At 41.9% G+C, this 13,091-nt stretch overlaps 1 protein-coding gene across 2 annotated transcripts in view; it reads right to left on the reverse strand.

Moving 5' to 3' along the window:
- Positions 1–12,217, reverse strand: part of LOC115142324 (receptor tyrosine-protein kinase erbB-3-like) — a 34,846-nt gene extending 22,629 nt beyond the window's left edge. For both annotated transcript variants that reach the window (XM_065001820.1, XM_029681730.2), the window contains exons 1-2: positions 11,764–12,217; positions 1,633–1,787 (exon numbers count right to left, since the gene is read on the reverse strand). In XM_065001820.1, the coding sequence (XP_064857892.1) occupies positions 1,633–1,787; positions 11,764–11,848 (240 nt within the window). In that variant the 5' untranslated portion in view covers positions 11,849–12,217. The remainder of the gene's footprint in view (positions 1–1,632; positions 1,788–11,763) is intronic.
- Positions 12,218–13,091: the final 874 nt, after the last annotated feature.

The following is a 13,091-nucleotide window of genomic DNA, read 5'->3' on the forward strand; positions in this document are numbered from 1 at the left end:
AAAATAAAGTTTGATTTGATTTGAAATGTCGAACTTTCACCGTATGTATTCTACTATTCTACCTCTCAAAAGTAAGTTCAGATCTCGCTTAGTGGCCGGAGGCCCTAAGCAATTGCTTATATCGCTTATGCCTGGGGCCGGCCCTGGACGAAGGTTATAGAACTGCATGTAAGGTGACTCATTTTGTACAGGAGACAGTGACACTATCCACAGGAGACACACACTGATAAGAGCTCTGAGTAGTTATCTGTGCAGCAAAGGGGAGTCTGTGGCCTGACATGTCTGATTGTGTTTAATGTTGTCAGCAGTGGTGGAAAAAGTACCCAATTGTCATACTTGAGTAAAAGTAAAGATGCCTTATTAATAGAAAATGACTCAAGTAAAGTAAGTCACCCAATAAAATACTACTTGAGTAAAATTTTTAAAGTATTTGGTTTAAAGGTACTTAATTATCAAAAGTAAATGTAATTGCTAAAATATAATTAAGGATCAAAAGTAAAAGTACAAGTATAAATAATTTAAAACTCTTCATTTTAGCAATTACAATTTTTATTTATGTATTTATTATTTATGGATAGCTAGGGGCACACTCCAACACTCAAATGAAGCATTTGTGTTTGGTGAGTCTTACAGACAAGAGGCAGTTGGGATGAACAGGGATGTTCTCTTGAGTGTGTGAATTTGACAATTTTCCTGTCCTGCTAAGCATTCCAATTGTAACAAGTACTTTTGGGTGTCAGGGAAAATATTAAAAGTATATCATTTTCTTTAGGAAGTAAAAGTAAAAGTCGTCAAAATGATAAATAATCAAGTAAAGTACAGATACCCCAAGAACCTACTTAAGTAGTACTTTCAAGTATTTTTACTTAAGTACTTAACCTCTTGCCTCTATTCGGGACGCTTGCGTCCCAACTAGAGCTCTGGAAATGCAAATGCGCTACGCTAAATGCTAATAGTATTAGTTAAAACTCAAACGTTTATTAAAATACACATGCAGGGTATTGAATTAAAGCTACACTCGTTGTGAATCCAGGCAACAAGTCAGATTTTTTAAATGCTTTTCGGCGAAAGCATGAGAAGCTATTATCTGATAGCATGTAACACCACAAAAGACCCGCAGGGGACGTAAACAAAATAATTAGCATTTCGGCGTTACACAAACCGCACAATAAAATAGAAAACATTCATTACCTTTGACCATCTTCTTTGTTGGCACTCCTAGATGTCCCATAATCACTATTGGGTCTTTTTTTCCGATTAAATCGGTCCATATATAGCCTAGATATCATTATATGTAGACTGTGTGATCAACGGAAAAAAAGAGCGTTTCTTAACGTAACGTAATTTTTTAAAATTCAAAAAGTCGACGATAAACTTTCACAAAACACTTCGAAATACTTTTGTAATGCAACTTTAGGTATTAGTACACGTTAATACGCGATAAAATTCATCAGGAGGCGATGTAAAAATCATTAGCTGTCGTCTTGGAAAAAATCACCACTGGTTGTCAGGAAAATAGACTAGCACTATATTTAGACTTCTGTTGAACTGGACTAAATTATACATACACTCCTGATGCAAGAAACACACACACACACCTGTTGCCATTCATCCACCTGTTCATCCCCTCACCTGTAGAAAAGTGAAATCCCTCCAATGTTCCATCATGGTTATCTCCAGATTGCCCATGACAATCTCACAGCCACTGTACATATCCTTCATCAGTGTGTACTGCGTCTGTGAACTTCCTGTCACGCTCAGTGCGTTCTGGGTGCCGGAGCATATCACTGCGGGGAAAGAAAGGCAAAAGATAGTTCTTCAGTTTTTAGGATTTCACTTCAAAACTCTAGCCTAAGTTATTGTCAGTACTGATCCATTTTGTGTAGTTTAGATCAGTTCACAACATACATTCAAACTGACTAATACGTACTGTAATAACTGTCAGTGCTAGGAATAATAATTCATTTGTTTATGCTCATTTCTCATGCCCTTTAGCTTTGCATGCTAACGGCCAGAATGGATACATGTGATGTGAAATAGGCTGAGGCCAGTGCTACATTCAATACAGTAACTGACTGTCTCTGGGGCAGACATATTGGGCCTTGTTTATTGTGGCCTGTAGGAGTCCAGTCCTTTTCCATGTCATTGGGACAGAGAGACTGTTTTGCTATTCAAATCTCAGCCAGATGTCCAAAGAGAGAGAAAGAGAAAGGGAAAGAGGAAGGAAGAGAGGCTAACTGTATAATAACGTGTTTGTATTTTTATTTCCAGTTGCTGTTCGATGAATATGTTTCCCTATATACCAATAGGTAATTTATTCACAGATTGAAAGGTAGCTAAGAACAAGCTATACTGTGTTGGATCTGATGGGATGTTGAATTGCACACAGGCTTGCTTGTAACTACCCTAAAGAGATAGACCATGTTTATAACGAAACAGGACGAGACCCAAATGCAGACACAGGAAGCAGATGGTTCGAGTCTCTGGTATTTATTAATAGACAAGGGGCAGGCAAAAGGCAGGTCGAGGAAAAGCAATAGTTCGTAAACCAGGTCAGAGTCGGATGGGTACAGGGTGGCAGGCGGGCTCCGGGTCAGGGCAGGCAGAATGGTATGGCAGGCGGGCTCAGGGTCAGGGCAGGCACAAAATGTCGGAACCGGGAGGAATAGAAAAACAGGAGTACAGAAAAACACACTGGTAGGCTTGACGAGACAAGACGAACTGGCAACAGACAAACAGAAACCACCGGTATAAATACACATGAAATAATGGAACAAATGGGAGACACCTGGTGGGGGATGGACACAAGCATAAGACAGGTGAAACAGATCAGGGTGTGACAGCATCCCCACCTCTAGGGGCGTCACCTGGCGTCCTACCCGGGCGGATGCCTGGTTGACCGGGATGCTGGCAGTAAAAGTCAGCGATGAGGGCCAGGTCCAGGATGTCCTTTAGCGGGAACCCAGCACCTCTTCTCCGGGCCATTACCCTCCCAGTCAACCAGGTACTGGAAATACCTGGAGGTGGTCTTAAGAAGAGCGGACCGGGCTCTCTTCCAGGTATGCCGACAGCGACGGACGAACATCTGGGCTGAGGGCATGCTGACCTCTTCCTCTTGCTCTGGGAAAAGCGGAGGCTAGTAACCCAGAGAACACTTGAAAGGCGAGAGCCCAGTAGCCGAGCAGGGCTGGCCGACGACCCAATGAGGGTGCAGAATGCCTTCCAGAATCGTGACGGAAACCGAGGACCACGATTGGAGACCATGTCGAAAGGAAGTTCATAGATTCGGCACTGTGCATGCGGCGACCATTGTAGGATGAAACGTTATTGGATGAAAGCCAGGGTCCGGCGAGAGCCGAGATGACAGGTAAGCTTTGAGGAATGGGCCCATTCAGGACTGGGCCGAATCAGGGACGAACATCCAGTTAGCCATGCCCCCTGCCTGGTGCACCTTGTGGACCAGGCTCTTGATTCTCGAGACAAGTGTAGCAGTGAGACAGGAGGTAGGGAGGATGATCTCTGGGTCTGATTGTGTAGCCGCAGAACTGTACAGGCGGGAGAGAGCATCAGGCTTAACATTCTTGGACCCAGGGCGGTAGGTGATGGTAAAGTTAAACCGAGTGAATAACAGACCCCAATGAGCCTGTCTAGAGTTGAGGAGTTTGGCGATGGGACATATTCAAGATTCTTATGGTCGGTCCAAACTAAGAATGGGTGTTCTGCCCCATTAAGCCAATGATTCTACTCCTCCTCCTTCTACTCCTCATCTTGACTGCAAGAAGCTCTCGATTACCAATGGCATAGTTCCTCTCAGCAGAATTCAGGCGATGAGAAAGGAAAGCGCAGGGGTGCAACTTTTGGTCCTGTGCCGAACGTTGGGACAGAATGGCCCCCACTCCAGCATCCGAGGCGTCAACCTCCACCACGAACTGACGGGATGAGTCCGGATGGATGAGGATGGGCTGTGGTGAAACGATGCTTGAGATCCAAAAACCCAGTGTCGGCAGCTGGGGACCATATGAACGGCACCTTAGAAGAAGTGAGTGCAGAGAGGGGAGAAGCCAGGGTGCTGTAGCCCCGAATGAAGCGCCGTCCAGTGCTCTGGCTTCCATGGGAATGTAGAGGAGTTGTGTGGAGATACCCAGCTCAGATACTAGAGTAGCATCCATGAAGCTCTCGTCAGTCCCAGAGTCAATGAGCATCCGGAGAGATTTAGACCGGTCACCCCACAGCAGGATAACATGGAAAGGAGTACAAGTAATAGGAGTTAGAAGACTCCCAGTATGGCCCACCAGCGTTACATATCCACCTGTCCAGTAAAATACCAGGCTCGTCAGTAGGTGGGGGCTCGGGTGACATCGGATCCTCTTGGGAATGCAGGCGTCAGGGACTTCCGGGTTTCTTCGGAGGAGAGAAAGCAGCCGTGGAAGAGCGAGTGTGGACGAGAACAGACCTCCTCTCCCTCCTGCATTCCCATAGGTGCCCAACAATCACCCATAGGTGCCCTTATCCTTGTGGTTAAGGCTATGAGGGAGTCGAGGTTCAAGGTTAACACTCGAGCTGCGAGCTCGTCTTTAATCTCCTCCGATAATCCATGAAGGAAGGTGTCAAACGGGGACTCCGGGTTCCAGGCACTCTCAGCAGCCAACGTGCGAAAGTCTACCGCGTAGTCTCCCACACTACCGGAGTCTTGACGTAGTAGAAGTAGCTTTCGGGCCACCTCTCCCGGACACCGGAGAATCGAACACCTTCCTCACATCCGCCACAAAATCCTGCAGACGAAGGCAAATGGTGGATTGTTGCTCTTAAACCGCTGTAGCTCAGGTGTGTGCCGTTCCAGACATCAGTGTTATGAGATACGCTTTCTTCGAACGATATGAAGGAAACGAAGAGGGCTGCAGCTCAAAGATAAGAGAGCACTGGGAAAGAAACGCCTGGCAGGTTCCAGGATCCCCAGCATAGCGCTCCAGAGGAGGTAAGTGGGAATCTTGGGAAGCTGGGGTAGGCTAGACAAAAATCACCACTGTAGGGGGATTACTGAGCATCTGGGAGGTCTCCGTTGTGACATGCTTCCTGATAGATAGTCCACGGAATTGTTCCAGTAATGATTTGAAGCCCTGGTCATGGCGTTCCGCCAAAGTATGGAGTCCTTCCATAAGATTCTGGAGTAGCTCCTCATGTCTTCCAATGGTGGCTCCATGCAGGGAGACAGTGTTGCGGAGCTGGTCCGAGTCTGCTGGGTCCGTCATGGCCAGTTCCTACTATAACGAGGGACAGGAGGCAGATGGTTTGATTCTCTGGTATTTATTAAAAGACAAGGGGCTGGAAAGAGGCAGGTCGAGGACAGCCAGAAGTTTGTAATCCAGGTCAGAGTCAGATGGGTACAGAATGGCAGGCAGGCTCGAGGTCAGGGCAGGCAGAATGGTATGGCAGGCGGGCTCAGGGTCAGAGCAGGCAGAAAAGGTCGGAACCGGGAGGACTAGAAAAACAGGAGTACGGAAAAACATGCTGGTAGGCTTGACGAGACAAGATGAACTGGCAACAGACAAACAGAAACCACCGGTATGAATACACAGGAGATAATGGAACAAATGAGAGACACCTGGTGGGGGGAGGAGACAAGCACAAGACAGGTGAAACAGATCAGGGTGTGACAATGTTGTCTAGTTCGTGTGCTCTCACATGTTGTCTATGTGCTGTGTTCTTGTGCTCTCACAATGATCGAAATACATGTTCTGCATTAAATCTGGAGACTGAGGAGTCACATAGACATGAGCACCGAACGTGTTAACATGTACTAGTTCATTAGATTCACACAGGGAATAACAATCAGTAAAAGCTAGAAGGTGATTCTGGAGAGAGTAACGTATAGCATGTGATAACAGTCCAATGAGCAGGCCCAGCCATCATAAAGCAGAGATAGCAGCTACTTTATTGTGCTTGTGAAGGAGCAAGAGAGAGAGGGTCACAGATGCTAGTCTAGAGGAATTTGGACACACTTGGGCATCAATCCCAGTCAAACAGAGCACACTGACTAACTGGGTAGAGGGTCTATGGAAATTCCTGAACACTACACTCTTAGAAAAAAGGGTTCCAAAAGGGTTCTTTGGTTGTCCCCATAGGAGAACACCAGACATCACCAACAACAATGTCGCCTATGGGCACAAACCCACCGTCGCTGGACCAGACAGGACTGGCAAAAAGTGCTCTTCACTGATGAGTCACGGTTTTGTCTCACCAGGGGTGATGGTCGGATTCGGGATTATCGTCGAAGGAATGAGCACTACACCGAGGCCTGTACTCTGGAGCGGGACCGATTTGGAGGTGTAGAGTCCGTCATGGTCCCACACCAGATACTGACTGTTACTTTTGATTTTGACCCCCCTTTGTTCAGGGACACATTATTCAATTTCTGTTAGTCACATGTCCGTGGAACTTGTTCAGTTTATGTCTCAGTTGTTGAATTTTGTTGTGTTCATACAAATATTTACACATGTTAAGTTTGCTGAAAATAAACACTGAATACAGTGAGAGGACGTTTCTTTTTTTGCTGAGTTTAGAACCCTCTGTGGAAATAGTTTGACATGGAACCCAATAGGGTTCTACCTTGAATCAAAAATGGTTCTTCAAAGGGTTCTCCTATGGGGACAACCGAAGAACTGTTTTAGGATCCAGATAGCAACTTTTTTTCTAAGTGTACCTAGCAGCATGCTACATTAGACCAGTGCTCTTCTATCTTTGTCCTGGACACCCACAAGGTTGCACATTTTGCTCTTGCCCAGCACTTGCATATGTGCAATCTGCCATTGTGAGATTGCATGCGTGTATTAAACGTGTAATAAACAAGGAACATACTTTTTTATATAACGAATCACCAGCTAGATGATAGGTGTACAAGTTACAACACAAGAGAGTGTAATTTAAGCATGTGTACTGTAGGAGTTCTGTTCACCTCAAATTGGGCTATGGACTTTGTGCAGTGTAGACACGTTTGGGCCTTGGAATTGTAATTATCATTAGATTGTAATTATGTTCTTCTGTGTACATTGCCCACTGCGAACCATCTTATCACTGCCCCACCTAGATTAAGCACTGGGAGAAGCCTGTGCTGGGTCACTGCTATCAGTGGATTGCTTAAAGCTGTTGACACTCAGTCAGTTCAATTACCTGTTGAGAAATAGTCCTGTGCACCTGCACATGTACACCCAGGCAAACACTAATGTGTATGCAAGCACAATAATTGTACACAAAGAAGGTCATCAGATGCTGTTCAGCCACATTATCTACCTCCATAGAGTTCCTGTACACTGTTTCACATTGTTTGTATAGAATGGTAACTTTTTGTCTTCTATATTATATATTGTATTGCCTTGTCTTTTTTTAATCGACTATTGTACTCTTGTTATTTTCTTACTATTTGTATTACTTTTATTAATCTACTTTGTATATTGATAGTTTTGCTACTGTATATTGTATATTTAACAAATAAGGCCCGCGGGTTCTGGTATATAAGCTTCTCTCTCTCTCTCTCTCTCTCTCTCTCTCTCTCTCTCTCTCTCTCTCTCTCTCTCTCTCTCTCTCTCTCTCTCTCTCTCTCTCATAATGAAGATATTTTCCTAGACTCTATACCTCTTTTCCATTTTCTCCTGACTATTTTCCTCTGTTGCATATGCAGTCAAGGCTAGATAGTGGTGTCATTGTCCATTTCCTTAGACCAACCTAACACACTAAAAAACATTACTGCCATAGACAGTAACCTAACACACTAGAAAACATTTCTCAGTCCTGGATCAGGTTTAGTTGTCATTTTCATTCAGCTGTTTCCACAGGAAAGAAAAGGGAGGGAAAGAAAAGAAAGAATGGAGGTAGGAGGAGATAAACTATTTCTATAAAGCGATAGAAACGGTGGATGAGGTAAACAGAAACTTGGCTCAGGATGCCAACAGATTACTGCATACCTTAGAGGTCTATTCTCACATACACGCCTCACTGAGATGTATGTTCAGCACACACACACTGACTCACACACACAAACACACATACACACAGAGCAGAAGGATCAACACACACATCAAAGCATAAAAACACATACTATGTCACATTTATTTTACAAGGCACATTTTATATTGCTATTGTTCACTTCCCACAGGGTATAATCCTTCAGGTCCATTGATATTGTAATCATGCTTAGCTTAGGAATACTTTTTCTGTGATAAATGAAAATAATAAATAAAGAGTTTCATTCCAAAACGAGATATATCAATTTTCAGAAATGTTGGTAAAAGAGCGTTTTTGGTTTAAAGAATTTACCAAAGAGATTGGTGTGTTTTTTCCACATCTAATCGTGGCATGGGGTTGTTCAGTAACAGGCATGTATTTATTTGAAATCTTTCACTGGATGGCTTCATTTCAGAGATACAAACAACCACATTTAGGTGCAAAACAAGATATATTCGCCTCACTCTCAGAAGAAAAAGTAGCATTCAAGAATTTACACAGTCAAATGTGACAAATAATTAAATTTGTAATAAAGAACTGAACAAATTATACATTTGATATCAGTAAATTTAAAAAAAATATAAAAAATTATCAATACAGTAATATGAGATCTGGGCTCTGGTCAAAAGTAGTGCACTATATAGGGAATAAGGTGCCATAGGGACAGGACCTAAGTCTAACCAAACACTATACCATTAGAGGTTAGATTCATGATGGGTTGAATTTCTATGTTAAATATACAGGATAAGAAACATATCATTCCAGCTTAATAATGGATGTACACTGAGTACACCAAACATTAGGAACACCTTCCTAATATTGAGTTGCACCCCCCTTTTTGCCCTCACAACATCCTCAATTGGTTGGGGCATGGACTCTACAAAGTGTTGAAAGCATTCCACAGGGATGCTGGCCCCTGTTGACTCCAATGGTTCCCACAGTTGTGCCAAGTTGGATAGATGCCCTTTGAATGATGGACCATTCTTGATACACATGGGAAACTGTTGAGCGTGAAAAATCTAGCAACTTTGCAGTTCTTGACACATTCAAACTGGCATTTAAATCTTTTGTCTTGCCCAATCACCCTCTGAATGGCATACATACACAATCCATGTCTCAATTGTCTCAAGGATTCAAAATCCTTCTTTAACCTGTCTCCTCCCCTTCACCTACACTGATTTAAGTGGATTTAACAAGTGACATCAATAAGGGATCCTAACTTTCACCTGGATTCACCTGATCAGTCTATGCCATTGAAAGAGCAGGTGTTCTTAATGTTTTGTATACTCAGTGTATAGCGTTTTGCAACAAAACCCTCATCTAAAATCTTTGGAAATAAACTTTTGAAATATTAACTGTAATGGGTATAACATTTGGATAAGTATTGTGCAATTACAGAGAAATACATACAATCTAAGCTATTAATACATATTGAAACCAATGAAATCATAAAAAGTGATTGAGTGCAATTAACTTTGTTCAGCAAACATTCACTGGTTTATGCTGTTCCTCTACAGTGGCCATGCACTGCACTAGTCTGGGAGACCAATATATGAAAATAACCCAGCTTTCCTACCTCTCTATTTCACAGACACGACTCCAACATCTGTAGTATGGAACCTGATGATCTGGTAAATGTTTTGTTTTTATTAACCAATCCACATCTTGCAAAGGTGTGCATGCATCATAATATCATTATGGTATGCCATAATTCATCTTCATCAACATTTGAAAACAACATGTATCACATAACAATAATGATTTGATGCGGATAAATATGCTCCAGTGTCAAATCTTAAAACACACACCACACACACACGCGCGCACACACACACATGCACAAGCACACACTGTACACATACACACAATTCCGGGTGAAGAAAAACAAGCTTGAAGAGGTTGAGGACAATCCAAGCTTCAGAGATGCCTGAGAAAGGGCTGTGATTGGTAGGTTTTTATGGCATGGCTGTTATCGTTATCTCTGACCCCTGATATGAGTTCATGGCACACAGTGCTTTTATAGGGCCTCGTAATCTAGAGCTCTGTGCCACATCTTCAACGGCTAAGAAAACAAACCACTGCCTGAACAGTGCCCATGGTCACATATAGGACAAATAATCAAACAACCAATCAATCAATCAATCAAATTGAAATTATATTTCATTAAATTAAATTTGGATCCATTTTAGGATAGGAGCAAAACTGTTTTCACCCCATAGCTGCAATCTAGGACCAGCTGTCCCTCAATAAATAAAGTGTGAGTCATTTAACTGCTTATAATAATTGGGGCACATGCAACTCTGGTCCATTGTGTAATAAACCATTTATTAACTTGTAATAAATATGATCCATGCATCATTTACCTTCAATGAATTCACTGTTTACCATATATTTACAACATTTGTCAAATTGTTTACCAGGGGTTATAGATCTCTAGAGAATACATTGAAATATGTATAGGCCTAGTGTGCGAGCAGAGGAAATAAAGTACTGATTGGATGCAGATCAAAATCTACATGAATTATATTTCCTCAGTTGTATGAGTATATTTACTTCTGCCTATTATCCTTCCCTGATGCCAGAGGCTCAGTCTGACTATCAGCTGCCTCCTGACTTGTTGTTGACTTTGTTTTCCTCCTGCACTGCACCACCTTATTTACCTAAGGCCAGATGACATCAGTACAGAGCCAAAGTTCAGATTCAAATCACAACACTTCACTCTAACATGGAACCTATACAATCCTACCTGACTCACCCTGAATACACCTCACAGATTTGACAAGTTTCCAGGAAGCTTGTTAATGAGTAGCTATTTTTTTTAAACTCTTGACCATATCATATGGACACTGGGGTTAAAAAAACGTAAAGAGGTGCAAAGTGAGAAAGACAGAAAGACAAAATAGCCATTATTTGTATTGCTTTTAATCTTTTTAAATGAATTTATCTTATTAACACTTTGTTCTAGCTAGCTATTTGCGTAGGTAGCTATCAAGTAAACACAATGATAATAAAGAGGTGCAAAAAGAGAAAGACAGAAAGACAAAATAGCCATTATTTGTATTGCTTTTAATCTTTTTAAATGAATTTATCTTATTAACACTTTGTTCTAGCTAGCTATGTGTGTAGGTAGCTATCAAGTAAACGCAATGATAATAGGAGCTGTTTTTTGTTAGCAGCTTGCATTGAGAGCGATAACATACAAAAGAAGCACAGAGACAATTGACACAAACACATAGGCACACTCTGTTCTGAATGTCGGCTGACGCACAGCAAACAGGTTCTGCACATATGAAACTGGTTTTGTCCCTACGGTCAGATTGACAGCACTGATTTAGGTGAGCACAAGAGATGCACCATTGACTCTTTTATGTGCACAACTCTGTGGGATTTGTCACTGCTAAAATAAAATAAAAACACTCAGCTTGATTGTGAATTAACACAGTAAGAAAAACATATAGGACATATTGGCACCAGTGCCACTAAACACTGTTGACTCTTTTGTTGTTGTTGCCTATAACAACATTTCGTAAGCAATGTATATTTTTAGTGGTGTTAAACTTCCTGGGCTTAAAAGTGGGATTATTGACAAAATAATAGGCAACATTCTTTGGGCATAAATTAAACTATTTGCCCAAGTACAATTTTTGTGGTTAAAGTCAAATAGAAAACATAATGGCTCATAAAATCGGGGGATTAGGAAATAATTTGAAAGACATTGCAGCCTACTCAATTTGATGCCGAGCGCAATACAGACACGGAACCTACCTTCTTGGGTTTGAGCGCAGGTAAACTGGAGCCATGTTAGCGTGACGCACAGCGCGAACACCTGCCGGAGACCTGTCATCCTCATTCCGCCAGTCGAGAAAATGTGTCAAACATTACGAGCTCGGAGAGATGTACAATATCGACCAAACTCTGTTATCCGACTGCTCAGGAATTGTTAGGCTACGAAATCCTTTGAATAAAAGTCCAAATCTACAAATGAAGTCTTCGAATGTTTCCCCTCCTATGTACAGTATTCCAAAGAGAAGAACAGTTCAAGTAAATCAATTTAAAGTCGACTGAAGAGTCCTCTTGAAATTTTTAGGTGAGGCAGAAGGCTACTCAGCAGAGTTTCAATTGGTTAAGACGTTCCTTTAATTGGCAGAAAAACGCTAAGAGTATTGACAAGTACACGGTATGAATAGGTTAAAGGCAAGTGTACATCAGTTTGACACCGAGTTTACAATCGTTCAACCTCTGATGTGTAAAATCATCGCTAGTCACTGATTGGACCACAGACTGGTCGTTGAACCTATCAGAGGCAGATGCGCCTTCTGTAGGCTACTCTACAACAGTCTGCATAAAGTCTACAAAGTAGCACTTGCCACGAATGGATTATTATTGACCAATCCTTCGTAGTAAATAAAGTAAATTTTTCATTTGCCTATATTAGGTCTATTGGTCATGCTAGTACTGTATGATAAATCAAGATCATTTTTGTATCATATTTTTGATTTTTGAGATATATTTAGAAATCCCTACATAATTCTTTCCCTAAATAATTTGAAGAAATAACTTGTAGATAATCTTGAAGCCCTACCAGTTAAATATGATGAACCACACACAATAGACTCAACATCATTTGGGCATCCTGGCTTCTCGCAGGGAGACTTTATCCGGGCTAATGTAAGCCCACCATTGATAAATGGCTGCTTGTTGAGACTTACATTGCACTGCTGTTCCCCATGAAGGGCTGTATTGTACCTCTGTATCGTGGACTGGTTAATCAGTCTTTCTTTGAAGGGTGCTGGACCAGAGCTATCACAATGACCGCATTGTCAACGGGTCAAATTGACTTCTGAACCCTTACAAGCGCACGCACAGACGGGGCAAACATTCTCTTGTCTGCGTCACTGAAACAAAATATCACATTTATATTCAATGTTTCATTTTGTTTTGTGTTTTTCTCAGTGTGAAAGTACATCAATATTCGGCCATGAATTCAACTATTCAACTGTGGTATTCTGTGACGGGCAGTAGGCTAATGAACTGATGATGTTATCCTAGTAGTGGAACAGGAACTGTATATGAATAGACTCTTTATAGTTCAT

This window comes from Oncorhynchus nerka, linkage group LG15, assembly GCF_034236695.1.
Source record: "Oncorhynchus nerka isolate Pitt River linkage group LG15, Oner_Uvic_2.0, whole genome shotgun sequence".
NCBI lineage: Eukaryota > Metazoa > Chordata > Actinopteri > Salmoniformes > Salmonidae > Oncorhynchus > Oncorhynchus nerka.